Source organism: Caretta caretta, chromosome 2 (genome assembly GCF_965140235.1).
Source record: "Caretta caretta isolate rCarCar2 chromosome 2, rCarCar1.hap1, whole genome shotgun sequence".
NCBI classification, from domain to species: domain Eukaryota; kingdom Metazoa; phylum Chordata; order Testudines; family Cheloniidae; genus Caretta; species Caretta caretta.
Genome location: NC_134207.1, coordinates 141,769,752 through 141,796,593, shown reverse-complemented (window position 1 = coordinate 141,796,593; position 26,842 = coordinate 141,769,752). Strand labels below are relative to the sequence as shown.

Here is a 26,842-nt window from a genome sequence, read left to right as displayed (position 1 = left end):
CAGTAAGGAGTAATTATGGGACAGTCTGTATACTTTAATGTGTATTCATTCTGTTTATTCCATAATGCTCACACACAATTATACAGATCTGTTCCCATTACTTGTCTAAATCTAATAGAATGATTTGATAGAACTTCCAGAGCATGGCAGTTTACTTTGACTTATTAGACTTTGTTAATTAAGGAATTTGATAAGTTATTAACTGTTATTAAAATACCCTAAGAACTGATTATCAGTTTTGCAGATATTCTACAATTTACAAGAATATAAATTTGAGCTGGAACTAATGTTAACCTAATATTGTGGGAATGACTTTAGGTTTTTACTATATTTCTGAATATAGTACTCTTAATAGGGTCAGCCCTTCACACTCATGCAAAATTCCATTTTTCTTCACTAGGACTTTTGCCATTATAAGTAATGCTAATTAGGACCAAAAAGTACAAGGCTGTTTAAAAGATACTACAGATATTTTAAATAATATCTCAGAAACTTGAAAATCAGATGTTTGGTTTTGTTTTCCTTTCCTTCTTTATGCATCTACACACTGGCTAATTATTGTAAGTAGGGCTGTCAAGCAATTAAAAAATGAATCGCGATTAATCAAGAGATTAATCCAACTGTTAAACAATAATATAATTCCATTTATTTAGTTTTGGATATTTTCTATATTTTCAAATATATTGATTTCAATTACAACACAGAATACAAAGTGTACAGTGCTCACTTTATATTTATTTTTATTATAAATATTTGCACTGTAAAAAACAAAAGAAACAGTATTTTTCAATTCACCTAATACAGGTACTATAGTTCAATCTCTTTGTCATGAAAGTTGAACTTACAAGTGTAGAATTATGTACAAAAAAACCTACATTCAAAAATAAAACAATGTAGAGCCTACAAGTTTACACAGTCCTACCTCTTGTTCAGCGAATTGCTCAGACAAACAAGTTTGTTTACATTTGCAGGAGATAATTCTGCCTTTCTTGTTTACAATGTCACCTGAAAGTGAGAACAGGCATTCGCATGGCACTGTTGTAGCCGGGTCGCAAGACATTTACTTGCCAGATGTGCTAAAGATTCATATATCTCTTCATGCTTCAACCACCATTCCAGAGGACATGCATCCATGCTGATAATGGGTTCTGCTTGATAAACATCCAAAGTAGTGTGGATCTATGCATGTTTCTTTTCATCATCTGAGTCAGATGTCACCAGCAGAAAGGTTGATTTTCTTTTTTGGTGGTTTGGGTTCTGTAGTTTCCACATCAGAGTGTTGCTCTTGTAAGACTTCTGAAAGTATGCTTTCATTCCTCTCAGATTTTGGAAGGCACTTCAGATTCTAAAACCTTGGGTTGAGTGCTGTAGCTATCTTTAGAAATCTCGCTTTGGTACCTTTTCTGCGTTTTGTCGAATCTGCAGTGAAAGTGTTCTTAAAATGAACAACATGTGCTGGGTCATCATCTGAGACTGCTATAACATGAAATATATGGCAGAATGCAGGTAAAACAGAGTAGAAGACATACAGTTCTCCCCCCAAGGAGTTCAGTCACAAATATAATTAATGCATTATTTTTTTAACGAGCGTCATCAGCATGGAATTGTGGCTGAAGCAAGAAGGGGCATATGAATGTTTAGCATATCTGGCACATAAATACCTTGCAATGCTGGCTCCAAAAGTGCCATGCGAATGCATGTTCTTACTGTCAGGTGACATTGTAAACAAAAAGCTGGCAGCAGTATCTCCAGTAAATGTAAACAAACTTGCTTGTCTGAGCGATTGGCTGAACAAGAAGTAGGACTGAGTGGACTTGTAGGCTCTAAAGTTTTACATTGTTTTATTTTTGAGTGCAACAAAAAATTTAGATATAACAAAAAATTTAGCTGCTGGCATGTCCATGCAGCCCATGCCACTTCCCACAGCTCCCATTGGCCGGGAATGGTGAACTGCAGCCACTGGGAGCTGCGGGCGGCCGTACAAATGTAAACAAACTGTCTGGTGACCTGCCAGCAGATTACCCTGACAGGTCGCATGCAGCCCACAGGCCGCAGGTTGCCCACCACTGATAAAGAGATTGCACTTCAATACTTGTATGAGGTGAACTGAAAAATACTATTTATTTTGTTTGCCATTTTTACAGTGCAAATATTTGTAGTAAAAATATTAATATAAAGTGAGCACTGTCAACTTTGTATACTGTGTTGTAATTGAAATCAATATATTTAAAAATGTAGAAAAACATCAAATGTAATACATTTCAGTTGGTATTCTGCTGTTTAACAGTGCGATTAAAACTGTGATTAATCGCATTTCATTTTTTTATCTGCGATTAATTTTTTTGAGTTAATTGTGTCAGTTAACTCTGATTAATCGACAGCCCTAATTGTATGGTTACTCACTAGTGATCAGCTACTTGCACTGTTTTAAGATGACATATGTGTTTAGAAAAAACACATGCTAGCAAAGTCTTTGAAATTCTTCATACGTGGTGTGGTTTTAAAAAAAAGTCTATAACATTTTTGGCCTAGCAACTTTGACCATGTCTCTTTGGGAAGAAAACATTAAGATTGCTTACATGTATCCATTAGCTGCAAGCATATCAGTTATGTATCTGGTATTTGGGAGTTGCCATCCAAATATATCGTGAATCACAACCACAGCTTTTCCCGTGCTGGCGGACGGTTTGCAAACGTACGCGTTGATGTGCTCCACTTGCACTTCATGCCCTAGCCCCCCATACTCAAACCTGTCTCCAATGTCACATGGGCATGGTCTCGCTTCATTGGCCATCTGGGATACAAACATGGAAAGGACAAAAGATATTAAACTATTAATATTTAAGTACACACGCAGAAAATGTCTGAACGCAATGTGATGATGGCACTGTGAAATATGGAATCTATTGATAACGTTAGGCATAGCACTGATGTTAGGTATGAACTTCTAATACTTGTCAAACAGCAGCATTTTTGCTGTATTTCAGAGAGCTGTAATTTGGTTACTTAGCCTATATGCTCTTGCGGGCAGAGAACCATCTTTTTGATTTGTGTTTGCACAGCACCGAGGTTAATGGAGTCCTGGGCCATGACTAGGGTCCCTAGGTGCTGTGGTAGTACAAATAATAAAACAGTGAAAAAAATTAAGAGTAATATCTCCCTAGATAAGATCATCGCAAACTGCTGTTGTGATGAAGTAAGTTCTTTTCCTTCTTTTCTGTGATGTGCTCAGTAACTCATAGTATATATTAGCCTAGTCATTTTAAAGTTTTGATATGTGACACAGTGCTTTGGAAGTGAATAATCTTTTATGAGCAAGTAAAGATACATACATAGTTTTGATTAAACGTAAGACATTTTATGGCAAGAATTAAAGCTCTCTAAAACATTCTGTAATGGGCTCTTTCAATTTGAAGAAATGCCACTGCTAAAGCAACTTCCAGCCCAGGTTGAAGAAAGGTGTTTGTTTTATATATGGAATGTGATCAATAAGAACATACCTAACAAATATTTCACAAACTTTTTATGAGGTATTTATTACATATTATGGAAGTGATACATTCTGCCAGTATGGTAAAAAGCTCATGAGAAGTGAAAATCTTTAAGGTGAACAAAAATGTAATAAGAATGAAATGACCACAAGGCCTGGTTAACTGCTGATTAGCTATTATACAGAGAGAGGTCAGCATATACAAGTGACTCAAACAGAGTAAAGAGAACAGAGCTGATACAGAGATTTATACAGCTGTTTTGTCTTACTATTTCATTAAGTTAATGGCTACATTCTGCTAGTGTCGGACCAACCAAATTAATCAAATGACTTTATATTGCTGCAGAATATTTCAAGTGATCCATATAAATTACTTCATTGTGGACTGAATAGTATACAAACTATTAAACCAGGGGTCTCAAACTCAAATGACCATGAGGGCCACATGAGGACTAGTACATTGGGCCAAGGGCCGCAACACTGACCACCCCCCACTGCTGCCCCGGCCCCACCCCCACTCCACCCCTTCCGTGAGGCCCCGCCCCTGCCCCACCTCTTCCCACCCCTTCCCTGTCCCCATTCCAACCCCTTCCATGAAATCCCTACCTCAACTCCGCCCCCACCCTGCCCCCAAGGGGTGCAGGAGTGTGCAGGGTGCAGCAGGGGGCTCAGGGCAGGGGGTCAGTGTGCAGGGTGGGTCAGGGGGTCAGGGTGCGGCAGGCGGCTCAGGGCAGGGGGTTGAGGTGCAGGAGGGGTGCGGGCTGCAGCAGGGTGCTCAGAGCATGGGGTTGGGGTGCAGGAGGGGTGCGGGGTGCAGGGTGCAGCAGGGGGCTCAGGTCAGGGGGTCGGGGTGCAGGAGGGGTGCAGGGTGCAGCAGGGGGCTCAGGCAATGGTGAGCTGGAGGCGGTTTGCACCAGTTTGCGCGAACCGGTTGTTAAATTAAGAAGCTGGTTTAGAACCGGTTGTTAAAGGGTTGGGCAAACTCCAGCCCGTGGGCCACATCTGGCCTGCAAGACCATCCTGTCCAGCCTGCCTGAGCTCCCGGCTGGGGAGGCTCCCCTTGAGAATGCCTTTATACTCACCCGGCAGTGCTCTGGGTCTTCGACAGTGGGTCCTTCACTCGCTCCGGGACTTCAGCGGCCCTTTGGTGGCGGGTCCTTCAGGGCCGCCGAAGACCTGGAGTGAGTGAAGGACCCGCCGCTGAAGTGCCGCCGAAGATCCGGAGTGACTGAAGGAACCAGTTCTTCAGATTTTGGCAGCTCATCACTGGGCCCGGGGCAGGGGGTCGGGGTGCAGGAGGGGTGTGGGGTGTAGCAGAGGGCTCAGGGCAGGGGGTTCAGCTGCAAGAGGGGTTCAGGGGCGGGTCCGGCCCAGCATGCACCGGGGCCAGGGCAGGCTCCCTGCCTGCCCGCCCTGCCCCTGCACCGCTCCAGAAAGCAGCCGGGACCTGGGGGTGGGGGGCACAGGGGTCTGTGTGTTGCCCTGGCCGCACCTCCAGGCACCGCCCCCTGCACCTCCCATTGGCTGGGAATGGGGAATCGCGGCCAATGGGAGCTTCGGGGGGGTACCTGGAGGAGCGGCCAGGGCAACACACAGACCCCTGTTGCCCCCCTCCCCCAGGTCCCGGCCACTTCCTGGAGTGGCGCGGGGGCAGGACAGGGCTGCCCTGACCCCCGTGCACACCAGGCCGGAGCCGCTCTAGGTAAATGCTGGGGGGGGCCACGGGAAGCTGGTGGACCACAAAAATCACCCTGCCTGCTGCATGTTTGAGACCCCTGTATTAAACAATGTGGAGAAATTTTACTTAAAATTCTGTATAAACTTTAAAATGGACATGTTGCAAAGACATAAGAGCACTGACAAAGAACATGCTGCCTGGTACATAAAAGGAGATGTATAAAGTTGACTACACTAAGTATGCTCATGGAAACCATCCTGTGGAGGCAGGTTGCTGCCTAGGCCCTGGTATAGGATGATCTAAATAGTTGTCTGTCCAAATGCAAAACTGAGGACAAAAAAGTCTGCATACCCATATGACCAGATGATTTACACAAATTGGTATGGCTCAAGAGGTTTTGTACTTATGGACTTCTAATTCCAGTAACACAAACCACAAGCAGTGAACAATTCCAAGAGTAAAAAACACAGCATTTGTTCTGTCTTTGGATGGTGAGAAGGAACAGGACTTGTACTCTGATAGGCCACTTCAAAACTTAGTAAGAAGTATCAGTTGTATGTTGTTTGAGTCAAATCAGCTTTTCAAATGGAGGAATTCATTGGATTATCTCAACTCTTCATCAGAAGCATGCATCACTTTCTGACTGGCCTAGATCAGCTTTGCTAAGAAGAACCAGGCCGTATTGCCCATAAGTGGATAAATGTAGCTTAATGCCATCAGAACTTTGTTCCCAAACTGAAACATCTAGACAAGAGAGACTGAGAAGGCCTTCACTGGCATACCAGTTGTCTGGTCCTAACTAAAGTCTTGTCATAGACAAGCAACGTTTTAATGCTGTTCCTTTGAAGTCCCATAGGAGACTTCTGCAAAATTCAGAAAAAAATAGAGATATCAGAAGGTCTTGAATGCAAACTACCTGAATTGAACTTTCCATTTGTCTCAAGAAACTATTCATTGCAAAGTCAAGCTGAGCTGGAGAACTTACCTTCACACCAGTTGTAACTGGTAAGTAGCAACCAAGTTTCCATAATATATGTACCCAAAGGAAGACTTGATTATTTTCAAGCAAAATGCATCTCAGAAATGACTTAAGTGTATAGCATACTGTGTTTCACTAACAAGCTCTATCTTAGACGTATAGAAATAATGCTACATCAAGTAATTGAGAGAGCTGAGGTTGGAAGAATTAATTACACTAACTCATCTCAAAACTGGGCGTGGTGGCACATGCCTGTAATCCCAGCTATTTTGGAGGCTGAGGCTGGTGGATCGCTTGGGCTCAGTCTTTCAGGGCTGCAGTGCGCTAAGCTGATCAGACAGCTTGGCCAGTGGGTAGCTGAAGAAATGGCTAGAATAACACGAATGGTGTGTTGTGATCGGCGCTCTCTATGAGAGGGCTGATGGACCAATTGATCAAGGTGACTGAACTCAGCCTAGCACTACTTATAACAAGAATGCTTGCTTACAGCAAACGATAACTGAGAGAAACCTTTAGTGTCTAAAACAATCAGCCTAGATACACAGTTGATCGGAAGAAACATACAGCTCCCTAAAGTAAAAGGCAAAAGTAACTTTCAGTGGTTTCGTTTTAATTAAATGGCACTAAAGGCCAGATTTTTAAAGGTATTTAAGCACCTAAAGATTCAGATAAGTGCCTACTGGGATTTTCAGAAGTGCTTAACTCCCACTGAAAGGCTCTTAAGTGCCTACGTCACTTTTAAAAATGGGACTTAGGCCCAGATTTTTAATAGTATGTAGGTGTTACTCCACTCAGCATTACGAGGCTGCAATTATTTAGATGGCTAAGAGCTTACAGGAGCAGTGAATTTCCTGTGAAATTAGGGTAGTTTGCATCATTAATTGCATATTATATTTGTGGTTTAGTGTGTGATGAAGGCTATGATTTATCACCTAGAGAGGCAATTTTAAATTAAATTCACGTTTTAGTAATTAACTGTCTACATTCTAAATTCTAACCTTAGAGTAATGTTTGGCAACAGACAGTCCCATAATTTGATTAATAGATTAGTAGGGATCTGTATTGAATGATCCATTGTTCAGTGCTGGTACCAAAATCACCTGTCCAGAATAGTTCATTGCTAGGATACTTTCACCTGTGTAATAAGATTTTCTGATAAGACTTTGATTGATTGATCCGACTTACTAGCTCTTGATGTATGCAGTGCTGTTGTAGCCATGTCTGTCTGAGGATATTAGAGAGAGAAGATGGGTGAGGTAATATCTTTTCTTGGACCAGCTTCTGTTGGTGAGACAGACAAGCCTTCGTGCTTACATAGAGCTTAGACCTGAAGAAGAGCTCTGTGTAAGCTCAAAAGTTTGGACTCATACAGTCCAAATCCATTATTCTAGCACATTAGTTGTTATCAGTCAACTCTAGAGGGGAGCCTACAGTTGATCTTTACTAGCCAATGTGTTAAAATACAAATTGTGCTTTCTACACCAAGGTTTTAACAAATGTCTTAGTGATATGTTAAAAACACTTTTTAGCCTAGGGAAGGCATATCCTAAATGTGACAGGAGTCCAACATGCTAAATCACACACCCCTACTCCCCCTATCTCGATCTACATGGGGAGGGGAAAGAGTTCTAGAATCAATTCAGGATTTCTTTGGTTTGTTTGGCCTGAATCACTGAAAAAGTTAAATACAACTTACCTCACATACAATGTATTAAATGTATATAAAGCAACTCAAAGTGAAAAGAAATGAGAGCAAAGCCTACACAAAACCTTTTTCTCATCTGAAATATCTCAATCTCCATTTCATTTCCCTGTGTCATGGTGTTGCAGTTCTCTGAGTTTGTTTGTTTTTAAAACAGTTAATCATATGTACTTTGAAACTTTTCCCTCCACCTAAAATTGTAGATTAAATTACATACTAACCTTTGGTGTCTTGTGCTTGGCTGAGCAGCTGATTCAGTTCTGTTGCTGTTTAGAAACACAGCAATTTTTTTATTTGAGGGTGATTTATTTAAAACTATTCAACTTCAGGAAGAAAGAACGAGGCTGTTCAGGAAGACATAACGAGTCCCGACAATGAAGTTGTTTGGAATTTGTGCTGACCTGGACTTGTATTGCCAGTTCTTAGTTAATGAATCACAATTTTATCTACAAGATTTAACTGTGTGTGTATTCAGATATTTTATCTTTTCATTTTAAACAAAGGCTGTGCTGATTCTAGGTTTAGTTTTTTGCTTAGTCACAAGATTGACATGTTCTGTAATACAGTGTACAATCCATACACCATTTCTCTAAATATATGGCCTGATTTTTCTTTTATTTACTTTGGTGTAACTGTTGAATTGAGGAGAGATGCTCCTGATTTACACTGGAGTAACTGAAGGCAAAAATAAGACCAATATCGCTATATCTATTTCCCTCCTGGATAAAAATGTGTGGGAGTGGTGCCCATCAAAGCAGGAAGGGGAAAAAGGAACGATAAACTAGAACAAACAAAAATACAGTTAGTTAATTTTCTTATTTTCTATTTTCTTTATTATTTTGAAATATAAACATATTAACATAGAATTATTTGATGCTGTATGTTTATACTCAGAGGCTGCCATGACGAAGAAATCCTTTAATTTTACCAAGTTTTTTTTTTCACCACGATTATCACATGCCAGAAATGTAAAACAGTGCATCAAATTACAATAAGGTAGATAAGATGATAAAGTAAAAGTTTCTTGTTTAATAGCAACCACAGTATGCAATTTCACAGTAAGAAGTCCCCATACTTGCACTACATTATCACTGTAAATTCCCAACCTGAGGTAAACGTAGGCCAAGTGGCAGCCAGGATCCTCATAGGGAAAGGAAAGACCCAGGGTCATCTGAGAAAGCAGTTCCTTGTTGTTGCCCTGTCCACCCCCCAAATTTTGGGGGAAAGTTACTCCACTGATGACATCTAAGAAATCCAAAGTGGCCATGAGAGTACAGGTCTTACAAGTCTAATCTCTCAGGTTTGGATTCAGCAAAGAATCTAAGCATGTGCTTAAATTAAGTATTGATGATTTAAGCACATGCTTCAATAAATACTTTGCTGAACTGGGGCCACAATGCACAGTTAATTGTAACTCACCAAAAATGTGAGGAGGATAAACCTCAAGGAACTTGGAGAACTTTTCCCAGCACATTAGAACAATATTAAGTTAAGTTGAATCTGAGAATCATTTAATAGAATTCAACTTGAAATCATGTGTGAATAACTACAAAATAAAAGTACAATTCATTAGTGTCAAAAAGTCTCTCCAATGTTCTTTGTCAAACTTCTATTAATATGGCCTGTGTGTTTTCCCTACAATATAATTTATCAAATATTTATCCCTGAAATAATTATAGAAAATGTTTTCCCCATAAAAATATAATTTAATTAGATGATTATCACAGTATACTAAGTGATTTTGTTTTGCAGGTCTGGCTATGTGCTTCTGTTAAATATATTTATTTAGCCAGCTGATCATGTCCTTTCTTGCTTCCTCAATGTAAGGTTTATCTTGAGGATTAATATCTTCTCTCCTCCGATGTACAAAACCATGAGTTTGCCCAGGGTAAGTTTTAACTCTGTAATCAACTTTACAGTGTTGTTTCAGCTTCTGCTCCAGTAAGGTGACCTGTAACACAGAACATTCTTCCATAAGTGATACTGATTTAACCTAGTGCATCTTGCCAGTTCTCATCTTGCCTACTATTTGACTCCTTGAAATCCATGCTGTATCCTCACCCTGGTACTTTCTCTACTAATCTCACACTCAGGCCAACCTCTTTATACAGGTTCTTTTAACTACAGGAGAAACTATCTTTGAAATAGGACTCTATAAGATGATACTGTGACACTGACAGACCAGCCAATCTGTGTATGTCCAATAACAACTTAACAGGCGGCATTACGACTGTAATCAAAACAATTTACTTGTATGTGAACTTCAAAGAGATGTACTAGACCAGCATTCATTTGTAGTAACAGAAATCAAGGGTAGGTGTTAAGTGTATTTGTCTGTGTTTACGAATATCCTTTTAGAAGTTTAACAAGGTAACTAAATTAGCTTGTTAATGCTAATTCCCTTTCATGTCTTAATTGCCTGACATTATGTATGCAAATGGTTCAGTTAACCTTAAGGTCAAAGATGCAAGATACCGTAGGAAACTAATAATATTATCTATATTGTCTTCAGCTTAATTATCTGTGTTATAATGAATGACCAGCTGGTGTCTTATAGTGTAACTAAATCACCTGTGTATACACAGGAACTAGAAAATTAATTTAAAAGCAAATGTCAACAAACTATCTGCACTGCCTATTCTTCCTCTGGGGAAGGCCCTGCTGTGACAATTTCTGTGAGGAGACTTGTCAGCCTGCTAGTGAGCTATGAAAGAGAAGCCTTGGGCCTGATCCTGTCATCTCAGGTCTGCTTAAACATTAAGCAGGGAAGGTCTAAACCACAGGACCAAGATCTCCAGGTAATTACCTGGATTATCCTGGAATTCTCATGGAAAAACTCTAACAGACTCTACATCTGAACTGCCTATTGGACTATAACCCTTTGAATTGATTCCAGAGAGACTTTTACAATCTAGCAGTTTATTCCAACATTGTTATGATCCTGAACTATGAATACTGAAAATCACTTGTATGTATACGATCCTTTAACCATTCAATAATTTTCTTCTTTTCTTTCTTTTTATATTATTAAACCTTTAGTTTTTCAGTTACTAAAGAATCGGCATCAGCATGATTATTGAGTAAGATCTGAGACTCATACTGACCTAGGGATAAGTGTCTGGTCCTTTGGGACTGGTGAACCTCACATATAGTGAATCAGGTTTTCAGTAACCTCTCACTATATTAGACCTGTTTGCCTAGATAGGAGGCAAGGGGTGGAATGCTTAAAGGCATCTTTGGTTTCTTGTTAACCAGTGTGGTGCTACAGAAGCTCTTTTGTTACTGGCTTGGTGAATCTAAATATAGAATAAACCACCATTTGGGGGGATTGTCTGCCCTATTTTTTGCACTCTGCCCTGAGTGTGGCGTTCTCAGTGTGGCCCATGCAGGCACGCGGTCATATATACAAAACATACTGACAAGTCCAATAGCCTCTGAGGAGTTAATGCAAAGATCACACATTGTTATTTGTTACAGGTGGAATATGTAGTAATGTTTAAAGTTAAAGCTGCAGAAGCATTTTCATTCATGAAAACTGAAGAACTACTAAGTGTGGTATGTAACTGTAATGAGGTGGAGTGCCCTTATTCCTGCACTGAGGGGGTTAATTCACCCTTTTGGACACAGCTAGCCCTGCTCCTTCCCCCTTGCAGGAAGTGCAGGGCAGGACAGGAAGTATAAGGGCAGGGTCTCGCAGTTCAGTGGGGGTCAGATGAGGGAAGGAACCAGATGTCCTTTCCAGGAAGCTGAAACACCCACAGAGCTCACAACAGGGTGCGGACGCTTCTAAGCCAGCCTGAGGGAAAGGCAAGGAATCCAGAGCAGACACGCAGAGACAGACATCCAGTTCACAGACAGGGAACCAGGCCCCCAGAGGCCATTGAGCAACTCAAGCAAACACCAGTAGGAAGCAGGCCAGGGAAAGGGGACACTGGACCTGTTGTGTTGCCGGGAGGTGAAGCAGTGACCTCGCATTTCCCCACCAATCCAGCAACAGGATCACCCATCACTTCAAGTACCCTGGGCTTGGACCCAACGGAGCAGGATGGGCCCGGGTCCCCCTACCCTGCCCCACACTCTGCACTCATCCAGCCCCTAACCCCTAGGCCAAGGGGCCTGAGCCATTGCCTGTTTATTGCTTAGCCCACACTCAAGGGGCCTGAACTATTGACTGTTTACTCAGCCCATGCCCAGACGGCCTGAGCCCTTGGCTATTTATTGCCTTAGCTCTCAGCCAGGAGACCAGAGCCACAGACTTCTTACTAGTCCAGCACCCATCCAGGAGGCCAGAGCTAGCACATGCCCAGTGGCTCGGCCACAAAGCAGGATGACTAACCTCTCCACTTGGCATGAGCACCAAGTTCCTGCTGCCACTGAATGGGGTGCCCCAGAGAAGACCTCAGAAACCTTACAGTAACCTATCACTTAAATCAGCTCCTGTACTAGATGACTGGAAGAGAACTAATGTGACTCCAATTTTTTAAAAAGGCTCAGTCAATTCTGGCAATTACAGGCTGGTAAGCCTAACTTCAGTACCAAGCAAAGTGGTTGAAACTCGAGTAAAGAACAGAATTATCAGACACATAGATGAACACGATTTGCTGAGGAAAAGTCAGCATGGCTTTTGTAAAGGGATATCATGCTTCACCAAGCGATCAGAATTCTTTGACAAGGTCAACAAACATGTGGACAAGGGGGATCCAGTGGATACAGGGTTCTTGGACTTTCAGAAAGCCTTTGACAAAGTCCCTCACCTAGCTCTTAAGCCAAGTAAGCGGTCATGTGATAAGAGGGAAGGTCCTTTCATGGATCAGTAACTGGTGAAAAGAGAGGAAACAAAGATTAGGAATAAATGGTCAGTTTTCAGAATGGAAAGAGATAAATACTCTTTCCCCAGGGATCTTATTGTTCAACGTGCTGTTCAACATGTTCATAAATGGTCTGGAAAAAGGGGTAAACAGTGAGGTGGCAAAATCTGCAGATGATACAAAATTACTCAAGATAGCAGTCAGCTTTGGACTTAACTAAGAGTTACAAAGGGAGCTCACAAAATTGGGTGACTGGGCCTCAAAATGGCAGATGAAATTCAATGTTGATAAATCCAAAGTAATGCACATTGGAAAACATAATCCCAACTATACATACAAAATGATGGGCTCTAAATTAGCTGTTACCACTCAAGAAAGAGATATTGGAGTCATTTTGGATAGTTCCCCTGAACATTTTGGATGTTAGGAACCATAAGGAAAGGGATATATAATATCATAATGCCACTATATAAATCAACAGCACACCCACACCTTGAATACTGTGTGCCATTCTGGTCATCCCATCTCAAAAAAGATATATTAGAATTGGAAAAGGTACAGAGAAGGGCAACAAAAATTATTAAGGGTATGGAATAGCTTCTGTACGAGAAGAGATTAAAAAGACTGGGACTTTTCAGCTTGGAAAAGAGAGGACTTAGGGAGGATACTATAGAGGTCTATAAAATCATGAATGGTGTGGAAAAAGTGAATAAGGACATTGTATTTACTCCGTCACATAACACGAGAATCAGGGGTCACCCAATTAAATGAACAGGCAGCAGGTTTAATACAACAAAAGGAAGTACTTCTTCACACAATGCACAGTCAACGTATGGAACTCATTGTTAGGGGATGTTGTGAAGGCCAAAATTATAACAGGATTCAAAAAAAGAATTAGATAAGTTCATGGAAGATCCATCAATGGCTATTAGCCATGATGGTCAGGGATGCAGCCCCATGTTCTGGGTGTCTCTAGCCTCTGACTTCCAGAAGCTCAGAGTGGATGATAGGAGACGGATCACTGGATGATTGCCCATTCTATTCATTCTCTCTGAAGTATCTGGCATTGGCCCCTATTGGAAGACAGGATACTGAGCTAGATCGACTATTGATCTGACCAAGTATGGCCATTGTTAGATCCTTATTCTAAAGGGTTCTCTATAGAAGTTTACAATGTTGGGCTGCAGTTTGGCACATCTGACAACCTGTGAGTGAATGATACTGAAAACTTCAGGCAAAAACATTGCAGCCAATTTTTAGTATAAAGCAAGTGCAGCTGAGATAGGGGAGAAACATTTGAGACTCTTTTTGAGGAGCTCAGCAGAAGGTGGTAGAAGTGGGAAATTTGGCAGTGACTCAATCCCTATGTCACTGATGCGAATGTCAGTAGTTCTATGAAAATCAGTTTTAATTTTGCTGAGTGAAGGCTTTTAGAAAATGTACTTTGTGCATGCACACTGGTTTGTATTATAGGATAAACTAAAACTGTATCTAATAACAGTATGAAGCCAGCGCATTTGCAATGACATTTGAAGACAAAACACTCTGTGCATATGAGTAAACCAGTAGAATATTTTCAAAGAAAGCTTTCTGAGTTCCAGACTGGCCAGCTTATAATTTAAAAAACTTCAACTATTTCTACAAAAGCACTCAAAGCTTCATATGCCATCTCCCTTCTTATAGCAAAACCAAAGACGCTGTAGACAACTGCACATGATCTGATTCTGCCTGCCACTGTGGAGCCTGTAGAAAACATGCTTGATAAAAAAGCAGCCAATACTCTCAAAAAAGTATCCTTATCAAATGACACTGTGTGTCGCAGAATTGAAGACATGGCTGAGGATACTGTCTCTCAACTTGTAGAGAAACTTAAAATGGCAAAAGCATTTGCCCTTCAGCTTGATCAGTCCACGGATATCAGTGGAGAAGCTCAGTTGATTTCTTATGTTTGATACCCTGAAACCACTGATATCAACAAGCACATACCGTGTTGCAAAAGTATAAAGGCAAACTCAACCGGAGAGTATCAGGGGGTAGCCGTGTTAGTCTGTATCCACAAAAACAACAAAGAGTCCAGTGGCACCTTAAAGACTAACAGATTTATTTGGGCTTAAGATTTCATGGGAAAAAACCTGAAGAAGTGGTTTTTTACCCACGAAAGCTTATGCCCAAATAAATCTGTTAGTCTTTAAGATGCCACCGGACTCCTTGTTGTTTTTCAACCAGAGAGGACATTTTTAAACTAACTGACTTTTTTTTCGGAACATGATTTGAGTTGGAATTTATGCAAATTCGTCTGCACTGATGGGACCCCTGAAATGACTGGGAGAGTGAATGGACATGTAGCTAGAATCAGGAAAGAAAATCCTTCCTTGCAATGGATGCACTGTATCATACACAGAGAGACACTTGCTTCAAAAAAGATGATTTCTTCGCTGCAGGAAGTTTTAAATGAGTCTGTCAAAATTGTCAACTTTATCAAGTCCAGGCCACTCAATGCTTGCCTGTTTCACATTCTTTGCGAAGAGATGGGGTCAGAACATCAGCAACTGTTGCTTCACACAGAGGTTTGCTGGCTTTCAAGAGGGAGAGTACTTGACAGACCGTTTGAATTACGCACAGAAGTTAGAATCATAGAAGAATCATAGAAGATCAGGGTTGGAAGGGACCTCAGGAGGTCATCTAGTCCAACCCCCTGCTCAAAGCAGGACCGATCCCCAATTATATCATCCCAGCCAGGACTCTGTCAAGCCTGATCTTAAAAACTTCTAAGAAGGGAGATTCCACCACCTCCCTAGGTAACGCATTCCAGTGTTTCACCACCCTCCTAGTGAAAAAGTTTTTCCTAATATCCAACCTAAATCTCCCCCACCGCAACTTGAGACCATTACTCCTTGTTCTGTCACCAGCTACCACTGAGAACAGTCTAGATCCATCCTCTTTGGAACCCCCTTTCAGGTAGCTGAAAGCAGCTATCAAATCCCCCCTCATTCTTCTCTTCCGCAGACTAAACATCCCCAGTTCCCTCAGCCTCTCCTCATAAGTCATGTGTTCCAGTCCCCTAATCATTTTTGTTGCCCTCCGCTGGACTCTTTCCAATTTTTCCACATCCTTCTTGTAGTGTGGGGCCCAAAACTGGACATAGTACTCCAGATGAGGCCTCACCAGTGTCGAATAGAGGGGAACGATCACGTCACTCGATCTGCTGTCAATGCCCCTACTTATACATCCCAAAATGCCATTGGCCTTCTTGACAAGGGCAAACTGTTGACTCGTATCCAGCTTCTCGTCCACTGTCACTCCTAGGTCCTTTTCAGCAGACTGCTGCCGAGCCATTCGGTCCCTAGTCTGTAGCGGTGCATTGGATTCTTCCGTCCTAAGTGCAGGACTCTGCCCTTGTCCTTGTTGAACCTCATCAGATTTCTTTTGGCCCAATCCTCCGATTTGTCTAGGGCCCTCTGTATCCTATCCCTACCTTCCAGCGTATCTACCTCTCCTCCTAGTTTAGTGTCATCTGCAAACTTGCTGAGGGTGCAATGCACACCATCCTCCAGATCATTTATGAAGATATTGAACAAAACCGGCCCCAGGACTGACCCTTGGGGCACTCCACTTGATACCGGCTGCCAACTAGACATGGAGCCATTGATCACTATCCATTGAGCCCGACAATCTAGCCAGCTTTCTATCCACCTTATAGTCTATTCATCCAGCCCATACTTCTTTAACTTGCTGGCAAGAATACTGTGGGAGACAGTGTCAAAAGCTTTGCTAAAGTCAAGGAACAACACGTCCACTGCTTTCCCTTCATCCACAGAACCAGTAGAAGGCAATAGAAGGCAATTAGATTAGTCAGGCATGACTTGCCCTTGGTGAATCCATGCTGACTGTTCCTGATCACTTTCCTCTCGTCTAAGTGCTTCAGAATTGATTCCTTGATGACCTGCTCCATGATTTTTCCAGGGACTGAGGTGAGGTTGACTGGCCTGTAGTTCCCAGGATCCTCCTTCTTCCCTTTTTTAAAGATGGGCACTACATTAGCCTTTTTCCAGTCATCTGGGACTTCCCCCAATCGCCATGAGTTTTCAAAGATAATGGCCAATGGCTCTGCAATCACATCCGCCAGCTCCTTTAGCACCCTCGGATGCAACGCATCCAGCCCCATGGACTTGTGCACATCCAGCTTTTCTAAATAGTCCCGAACCACTTCTTTCTCCACAGAGGGCTGGTCACCTCCTCCCCATGCTGTGTTGCCCAGTGCAGTAGTCTGGGAGCTGACCTTGTTCGTGAAGACAGAGGCAAAAAAAGCATTGAGTACATTAGTTTTTTCCACATCCTCTGTCACTAGGTTGCCTCCCTCATTCAGTAAGGGGCCCACACTTTCCTTGACTTTCTTCTTGTTGCTAACATACCTGAAGAAACCCTTCTTGTTACTCTTAACATCTCTTGCTAGCTGCAACTCCAGGTGTGATTTGGCCTTCCTGATTTCACTCCTGCATGCCTGAGCAATATTTTTATACTCATCCCTGGTCATTTGTCCTATCTTCCACTTCTTGTAAGCTTCTTTTTTGTATTTAAGATCAGCAAGGATTTCACTGTTAAGCCAAGCTGGTCGCCTGCCATATTTACTATTCTTTCTACACATCGGGATGGTTTCTCCCGGTAACCTCAATAAGGATTCTTTAAAATACAGCCAGCATTTCTTTCTGATCTTTCATCCCCTCTTACCTCTGTTTGTCAACACTGTGTAGTTAGCTCAACTTGCCTACATTGCAGATATATTTAGCAAGCTGAATGATCTGAATTTGTCCATGCAAGACCGTGACACTAACATTCTGAATCTCTATGACAAAGTGAATGCTTTTATCAAGAAAACTGAATTCTGGAATTCCAAATGTGGAGACAAGGACTTTACCTGTTTTCCACTGCTTGAATACTGCGTATTGAATACTGCTTGAATGATGCACATATATCACAGAGAATTCTTTCCAAGGTATCTACCTGGTGGGTCTTGCCCACATGTCCAGGGTCTAACTGACCACACATATTTGGGGTTGGGAAAGAATTTTTTCCTGGGTCAGACTGACAGAGACCCGGGGGAGGGGGGGGCGGGGGTTCACCTTCCTCTGCAACAAGAGCCACAGATCACTTTCAGGTTTAAACTCGTGTAAATGGAGAATTCTCTGTAACTTGAAGTCTTTAAACCATAATTTGAGGACTTCAGTGACTCAGACAGAGGTTAGGGGTCTATTCCAGGAGTGGGTGGGTAAGGTACTGTAGCCTGCAATGTGCAGGAGGTCAGACTAGACGATCACAATGGTCCATTCTGACCTTAAAGTCTAGGAGTCCAGGCCCCAGTCTCTTTCAGCACATGGCTCTGATGGTGAGTGAGGCTCGGGAAGAGTACTGCATCAGTCACTACCGAAGCTATGTGTAGTAAATGAGGCAGGGGTCCACAGAACACAAATGTGAAATGCATCTACAAAAACCAGCCCTCCAGTCATTGTCACCAAACATCCTTTATCCAGCTGTCCCCATCTCAGTCCCTATTCAATACCTCCATCGCTGGGAAAGCCTGGAAAAACAGCTGAGTCTTTCAGTGTCATGAGGGTTACCTAAATCCATGCTTTTGTGAACCAAGGTGGGATGCGAGTTCCATAGCCAGCTAGTCTGCTCAGAGAATGCCCCATTCCCGATTACAGCAGGGTGACAGCCTTAGCAACTCCAAAGGATCAAAATTGCTTTGACATCTCAAGGGAGGGGTGAGATTTTTGGAAAAAAGTGTTACTAATACCAATTCTGAGGCGGAAAAGGCAAAACTTTTTCAATGCCATTTTCTGGTTTTGTTTTGGCTTTGGTTCCTTGGTCCTTCACTCAGCTTAGACAATGAAAACAAAGGTAGTCAATTTCCATTTTCTTCTCTCACTCTCTGGTTCTCATGCACTACCACCAGGCTGTTCTGTGTTTCAGCTTCCAAGACTGATGGGACAGGTTCAAGTCCAAAAAAGAAAATAATACTCATCAACAGAGGTTTCATTTAAAAAAGCAACTTACTTGATCAAGAGGAATGACATCATCTTTTTCACCAAAAATGAAAAATGTGGGCTTCAGTAAATTGTATCTGTCATCAGAGTCCCTGATTATTCCTAGGAAAAAATTCAAAAAAGTGTTTAAAATGTAGTGATACAGCTTCCAAGGTGAACTGTATATTCAGAGTTCAAAGTTTCTCTTTGCTTCAGCAATATTCATTTCTGTTTCATTATTCAAATGTTTCTGCACCAAATACTAGGTGTACATCACCTTTAAAATCACACAATTTAGAACACAGCTAAAAACCCCTTTGAGACACTCAAGAGACTAAATCCCCTTCGAACTAACCCCTCAAGCAAAAGACTGAATATCTGAATTAATAAGATTTGCAAGTTATCCTGTGGGCTCCTTTGGACCAACGGGGGAAGCAAATTCTATTGTAAACAGCCAAAGAATTATAATCCAGGACTGTTAGCAAGGCTAACTCAGCTGACCTCATCTTTTGGGATAGAGCATAAGGAGAAGTCCATACCTGAAAGGAAATGTCACAACTTCTTTGCCAACTCAGGATGAAAGAAAGCACTCTTGGCCACCTCAGTTGGAACTATTACACATATGTAAGTGAGCCTGATTGCATTCCCATGCATTCTCCACTTACCATAGACAGACACACCTGCCTTTAACTCAGGGTATTTCATCATCAGGTGATGTACGACAATGCCACCCCAGCAAAATCCGACAACACCAATCTTCTTTGCACTGCATTGCTGCTTTAGATACCTCAAGACAACATCAGCTTCCCTACAACATATAAACAAAAGTGAACTAAGGAATCCATAGTAGAAACACTCCCTGAAAATCAGAAAAGAAAATACAAAAGTACATAAAATTGTCCCCCCCACAACTTCTCTGTGTTTGTTTTTAATTTATATATGCTTTTTTTAAAGAGAGATATTCGAGCCCGAGATTAGGGGCTGATAATCTAAAATGCAGGCTGACAACCATAATTCAGTTTCCAAAAAGAGATGAGTATTTAATATAATTAGTTCATCCAGAAAGGGACAAATGAGAGGAATGAGAGGAAGACATGAATAACACACATTGGAAGGAAATATAAATGTGTGGAAACAGAATAATTTATTACACTACAGACCTCAGAGGCAGAAGAATTAAAACTGATCTGTGAAGATGGCTCAATTCTTATCTTGTATATAAGTATTTTAAAAAGTGGTAGAGCAGTCTCCAGGGAATGCCATTAACTAAACAATTATAACATTGATGATAACTGTAATTTAGCTCTTACACAAAATGTCTGGTGTACTGCAGGAAGGGAAGTGTAACAAATCTGGAAAAGGTCTGCATATTGCTCTAACAGCTGGATTTCCAAAACATGAGGTACTCCACAAACACCAGCCAGCCCAGAGGGAGACATGACCACTGCAGAGGTATTAAAGCAGGGGTTCTCAAACTGGGAGTCAGGACCCCTCAGAGGGTCATGGGGGGGGGGGGTCACAAGCTGTCAGCCTTTACCCCAAACCCCACTTCCTCTCCAGCATTTATAACGGTGTTAAATATATTTAAGTGTTTTTAATTTATAAGGGGGGGTTGCACTCAGAGGCTTGCTATGTGAAAAGGGTCACCAGTACAAAAGTTTGAGAACCACTGTACTAAAGGGAGTTGATGTTGGGAAGGAGGGGGGAGATGTAACATCTGAGCCTACACTCTACCCAAACAACTCTTTACTTCAGACACTATCCCCTACTCCCCTGCACCTGGGCATGTGAAATATGAATCAGACCAACACAAGACTCTACCACCAGCCCCTCAGCACTAAAACCTCCAGTGAAACGCCAGACACTTTGTCTGTCCAATTGGGACCAACATTTAGAACATGTAAGGTACAGGGAGGAAATGCCAGGCAGAGCCTAACACCTCCTCCCCTGAGCCATTGTCTTGTGCAGAGGAGGTGTGATGCTCTCCTACAAGCTGTAGCAGTATGGCACAGGTGGGGGGGGGGGAAGAATCCCACAGGCAACCAAGACCAAAACCATTTTAAGCTTGACATGTAGAAACTAACACCTTGAATTCCCTTGGAAGCTTATTAGAAGCTAGTGCAGTGCACTGGTGTAATTGTGCTTCCAACATGCAACTTAATAACTGCACCATTCTGCACCAGCTTCAGCTTCCAAAAGGTCCCAAAGTGTAGCCCTAAGTGGAGCACATGAAAGCAATCTAATCCTGAGGTGACAAACACATGGATATTTGTGGCAATGTCCCTTCATCAAAGAGAAATGTCTTGCCAGGTGCAGATGGAATAAAACGCTCTTGGCTACTGCCAGTACCTGGGCACCCAGGAGCAGCTCAGAATCTAACAATGCCCACGTGTACCAGTTTTATAAATAGCGGCCATGCTCTCTCAATGAGAGGTACTGGTACAATTCCTGCCAATTCTTCTGCCTGCTTCCACTGGCCACCAACATTCTCTCATCTTGTCTGGATTGAGTTGCAGCCAGCTAGCTGTCATTCACGACCCTTTCTAATCACAGAGTAATTTGTTCTATTGCTCCAACCATACGATTGAGATGCAGATCTAAGTATCAGCAACACACTGAATAAATCAGACTCCGTATCTCCTCCCACAGGCCTCATGTATACACTGTACAAGAGAAATAACAATATAAACCCTGTGGTACCCTGTAGGAAAGAGCCTTTGGGACAGAGGAACAAATCCCCAAAACTACCTTTGGGATCTCTCAGAGGTACGCTCAGAGCCATACAAGAGCAGCTCCATCGACCCTGCCAGGGTCCATAAACAAGCCAACAAAATCTCATCATCAAATGACTGTTACAGAAATTGGCACAGACACTATCTTTGTCCATTTCTGGGTGGAGTTTATCAACTAATGCAACCAGTGCACTTTCTACCCTTTACCCAGGTCCCGATCGACAGAAGTCAAGGTCAACTAAGGAATCAAGAAACTGCCACAGCGGCCCCACCTCAACCTTCTCAACTACCTTTCCACAAAAGTGGGATGAGGGATACAGCTCAATAGCTGGGCAAAGTTGATATCAAGGGTAGTTTCTTGAGCAATGGCCTCACAATAGCATCTTTCAGAGCTACCGAAGCTCTGTCCCTCACCCCACCTACCACAGGGACACCCTGAAAATCTTAACTAACAATGCACCAGTACTTTCTTATTGGCCTTACTCGGCCAAGGAGGAAAAGGGTCCGACTCATAGGTTTTAGCATGAAGCACCTCAGTATCTTCATTACCTCAGTGAGCAAAACTAGCTGAAACCCAACCAGGGAAGACTCAATGCCTATCCCCTCAAGTTATTGTACTTTCTTCCTTGCAATAAACAATTGAATCCAAATCCAAGCAATTTAGTCTGCAAAGTAATATGAACATTCTTGACAGTAAAAAAGATTGTATTCTAACTATACATACTAACTCTCTTAGTTAGGCAATAAAGATTCATCCAGATGTCAACCACTTGGGACAGTTATGCTGTGCACAACTTTTCAGAAACTATGGTGGAACCAAGGAAACCTTTCCACACCACTGTTAGGATATAGATATTCAGGCCTGCCTGTGAAGGCCTATACACTAAGAATTTAGGTGTATTCTTATCACTTGGCTAGTTATAGAGGTATAAAAGAAACAATCAAAATCACTATCTGCCGGTATAAGAGCCTTCTCTTACTGTGACAGTCTGAGGCCCTGTTCTTAGGCTAAGACCTTTGGCTAAGCAGCAGGGGCAGCCATAAGCTGGGAAGGGACCGGCCACATCCTCACATTCCAACCTAGTCACATTGAAAGAAGGTGCTATTGGGCTGTTAGGAATACAATCCTGTCCTGATAATGCCTATCGCCTCCAGAGAAAGGAAAGTGCCTAGAAGATGTAAATGGAAACTTAGTTTGATAGCATCCTGTCTGGCAAGAACTCACTTATCAATAGCTGGGATGTGAAATCCTCATTTCTGTGTTTGTTCTATCACTATAGTCCCCATTTCCCTATTGTTTGTCCGCATAATCTCTATCTGGTTCTGTGATTGTTCCTGTCTGCTGTATAATTAATTTTGCTGGGTGTAAACTAATTAAGGTGGTCGGATATAATTGGTTACATAATCATGTTACAATGTGTTAGGATTGGTTCGTTAAATTTCAGGAAAATGATTGGTTAAGGTATAGCTAAGCAGAACTCAAGTTTTACTACGTAGTCTGCAGTTAATCAGGAAGTGTGTGTGGGGGGGGGAAATGGAAACAGGGAATGGAGGTGGGGAAATTGGAATCATGTTTAGCTAAGGGCAGGAATGGGAACAGGGACACAGGTAAGGCTCTGTGGTGTCAGAGCTGGGAAGGGGGACACTAAGGAAGGAAACTGGAATCATGCTTGCTGGAAGTTCACCCCAATAAACATCGAATTGTTTGCACCTTTGGACTTTGGGTATTGTTGCTCTCTGTTCATGCGAGAAGGACCAGGGAAGTAAGTGGGTGAAGGAATAAGCCCCCTAACCACCACTGTCATATAATCTTAAAATATTGATATGTTTCAGTTGGTCAGTCTCTGAAAGAGACTTGTTCCTTTTGGATGTCTCCTCTCTCACAGGTCATTTATAAGTTCTGGTGACCTGTGAGGAGGAAGCTGGTGGACACAATGTTTAGCAGCTATTGCACCAACATCCAAAGACTATAATAAAGTCCTATCAACAAATGATAGAGTTCTCCGCTGGAAGAGCAACCTCATCCCTTAAGGCAGCCTGGTCCCCGCCACCGCCAAAGGTGGAACATTTAAACCAGCCCATCAGGCTGGTAGGCTAGGTGCACCCCAATCTCAGACCAAAGAAAAGAATAGTTGATCCATGACAAGGGATGCCATCCCTCTTGCATCTTACTGGTCTATTTTTCTGGCATCTCGTGTTTTCAGCCATTCACCAAACGTGGACCAGTCATCAGAAGGATTCCAAGGTTCTTTTCCCACAAAAAAGTCGGGGCAGATGGCTCTGTATGAAAAATCAAAGTAAGTTTATTTATCAAATCCTGAGATGTTTTGTAGTCTTTTAAACCAAGGAATGTTTCCATTAATCTGTGATATGGTAGTGATTTCACTCCCCTCAATTTTGGCCTTTGTTAAATATTATTAATAATTTTTTAAAAGTATAAATCATTATTTTAAATATATATACAAATAAATACGATTTGCTTAACAATATTCCTTTAATGATTAAATCACATAAGCTCATTTGCCATGACAATGGGTATAGGGATACTCCCTTTTTCCAATCCTTTGTCTGTCTTGAGTATTTAGACTGAAAACTCTTTGGGGAAGATAACATTTCTTACTGTGTTTTTTACAATGCCAGCATAGTGGGACCCAGTCTGAGATGGGGTTTGAAGGTTCTACAGTAATACAAAAAATAAAATAGTTATTAACTGACCTCCTAAGGAATGACTGGCTGAAATAAATGGCCAAACTCAAGTGCTGATATCCTGATAGCATGATATTGCCCACAAAATCTGAAATGTGGACTATCAGTGCCTACACAGAAGTCCCTGTCATAAATATAAAGGGAAGGGTAAACACCTTTAAATCCCTCCTGGCCAGAGGAAAAACCCTTTCACCTGTAAAGCATTAAGAAGCTAAGATAACCTCGCTGGCACCTGACCAAAATGACCAATGAGGAGACAAGATACTTTCAAAGCTGGGGGGGGACGGGACGCAAAGGGTTCTCTCGGTCTGTGTGATGCTTTTGCCGGGACCAGAGCAGGAATGCAGGTCAGAACTCCTGTAAAGAGTTAGTAAGCAATCTAGTTAGATATGCGTTAGATTCTGTTTTGTTGAAATGGCTGATAAAATAAGTTGTGCTGAATGGGATGTATATTCCTGTTTTTGTGTCTTTTGATTCTCTATGTTTTGAATCCGATTACCCTGTAAGGTATTTACCATCCTGATTTTACAGAGGTGATTCTTTTACTTTTTCTTCAATTAAAATTCTGGTTTTTAGAACCTGATTGCTTTTCATTGTTCTTAAGATCCAAGGGTTAAGATCCATAGTGTTCACCTATGCAAATTGGTGAGGATTTTTAACAAGCCTTCCCCAGGAAAGAGGGTGTAGTGCTTGGGGGGGATATTTGGGGGGGGGGGGTGTGGGAGGAAGACATTTCCAAGTGGGCACTTCCCCTGTTCTTTGTGTAACACTTTGGTGGTGGCAGCTTTTAACCTAAGCTGGTAAGAATAAGCTTAGGGGGTCTTTCATGCAGGTCCCCACATCTGTACCCTAGAGTTCAGAGTGGGGAAGGAACCTTGACATGGTGGCAGAGCAGTGGGATTAACTTGAAATCATTCTGAGATCAATTTGAGATTTTTGTGAACCAAAAGCATAGAATTTAAAAGGACATTTTTTTTTCCTTTGGGCTGCTTGAAAGCAGGTTTTAAGCTGAAAGCAGTTAGAGTTTTTTTGTCTCTGCTTGGGGGCCAGAGCAGAGACAAAAGGGAATTGTCTTTTGTGAGCTGGAGTTTTCTCTACCTAAAGGCAAGGTAGTTAACCTCCTGCAGGGAAATTCACAAGTTCTTCACAGACCTGAAGACATGGGTTTTTTTTCTAGCTAAGAGCAGCTAGAGGGTTTTCTGTCTATTTGCCTGGAGACAAAGGTGTTAGGGTTTTTTTTAAAAGGATTTTTCTGTAGGCTGACAATCACTATCAGAGAACACAGGTATCCGGTCACAGCACCACCTTTTTTTTTTTTGACAAGCCAAGTTTTTTGTTTGTTTGTTTTATTTCTAACTTTCGGGTGTAAAGTTAGTTAAAAACAGAGAGGCAACCATGACAGAGCCCAAGGCAGAAACAGCCAAAGAGGATTCCCACAGGAGAGAACTGGAGGCAGCGAACGAGGCAGAAAAAAACCAAGAGGCTGCCCACAAGAGAGCTATGGAGGCAAGGGAAAAAGAAATGGAGGAGAAGGAAAAAGAGAGGAAGCATGCTGAGGCAGAGAAGGAAAAAGAGAGGAAGCATGCACTGGAGTTGGAGAAGGTAAGGGCTGGAGCGGAATCTACTAGATAACCCTAACCATCCTTCCCCAACAATCCACAAATGGGAGCGACTATGTTCACAGTATGATGAATCCAGTGATATTGCTGAATATTTTCTCACCTTTGAGAGACTGTGCACTCTCCATAAAATTCCTGAAGCTCACAAGATGACCACATTGGTCGCAAAATTGACTGGAAGAGCTCTGGACATATTCAATAAGATGCCTATTGATGAGGCTTCTGACTATAATAAGTTCAAGAATTTGGTTTTAAAGCAATTTCAAATTACTTCTGAAACGTAGAGTAAAATTTTGAACCCTTAAGAGAGGGCCTGGACTAAGTAATGTGGCTTATCTAAACCAGATGAAGGATCTGTTAGATAAATGGGTCGAAGGAAGGGGTGTCACTAGCTTTGATGGAATGTGTGATTTGATAGCTCAGGAGCAATTCCTGAATATGTCCAAGGAGGAAATAAAACAACGTTTATGGGATAAGGAAACGGACTCAGCAGAAAGTCTTGCTTCTTATGCTGATCAATACAAGCAGTCCCAGACTGCCAGAGAAGCGGGGCAAGCTGGAACAAAAGAGGTGGAGGGAGGAACAACCCTGGTCGCAGTTGGAGCGGATACCAGAAGGGACACCCTCAGACCACACCCTACTACCGGGGGCAGCCCAAGGCCTGAACTACACACAAAAGAATACTCCAGACACCTTATCGTCCTGCCACACCGTTCCCCAGCAACCCACCTTGCCCCAGTGACCCATCAGCTGGACAATGTTTTAAATGTAACGAGCCGGGGCATGTAAAGGCCAACTGCCCCAAGAACCCCAACAGATTACATTTCATTGCACCGGAATCACACCAGAGGTCCTCAGGCCCAGATACCTCCCAGATTCCCTCAGAGCGGAGGGTAACTGTGAATGTGGACGGGAAGACGGTCTCCGCGTGGAGGGACACCGAAGCGCAAGTGTCGGCTATCCATGCTTCCTTAGTGGACCCCAATTTAATCGACCCAGAGATCCAAGTGACAATTCAACCCTTCAAGTCCAACTCTTTCAATTTGCCTACAGCCAAGTTGCCTGTCCAGTACAAGGGCTGGTCAGGAACGTGGACTTTTGCAGT

The 26,842-nt window shown here is 42.2% G+C and overlaps 1 protein-coding gene across 4 annotated transcripts in view; it reads right to left on the bottom strand.

Annotated features, from left to right (window-relative positions):
- LOC125631999 (carboxymethylenebutenolidase homolog) overlaps positions 1-26,842 on the bottom strand; it is a 47,090-nt gene that overhangs the window by 7,558 nt on the left and 12,690 nt on the right. For 2 of the 4 annotated variants that reach the window (XM_048839569.2, XM_048839570.2), the window contains 4 exons: positions 23,585-23,692; positions 19,346-19,488; positions 18,712-18,803; positions 2,580-2,794 (listed from right to left, as the gene is read on the bottom strand). In XM_048839569.2, the coding sequence (XP_048695526.1) occupies positions 2,580-2,794; positions 18,712-18,803; positions 19,346-19,488; positions 23,585-23,692 (558 nt within the window). Of the gene's footprint in view, positions 1-2,579; positions 2,795-8,070; positions 8,234-8,655; positions 9,801-18,711; positions 18,804-19,345; positions 19,489-23,584; positions 23,693-26,842 lie in introns of those variants that run through there. The other 2 variants (XM_048839571.2, XM_048839572.2) reach the window with 2 other exon arrangements.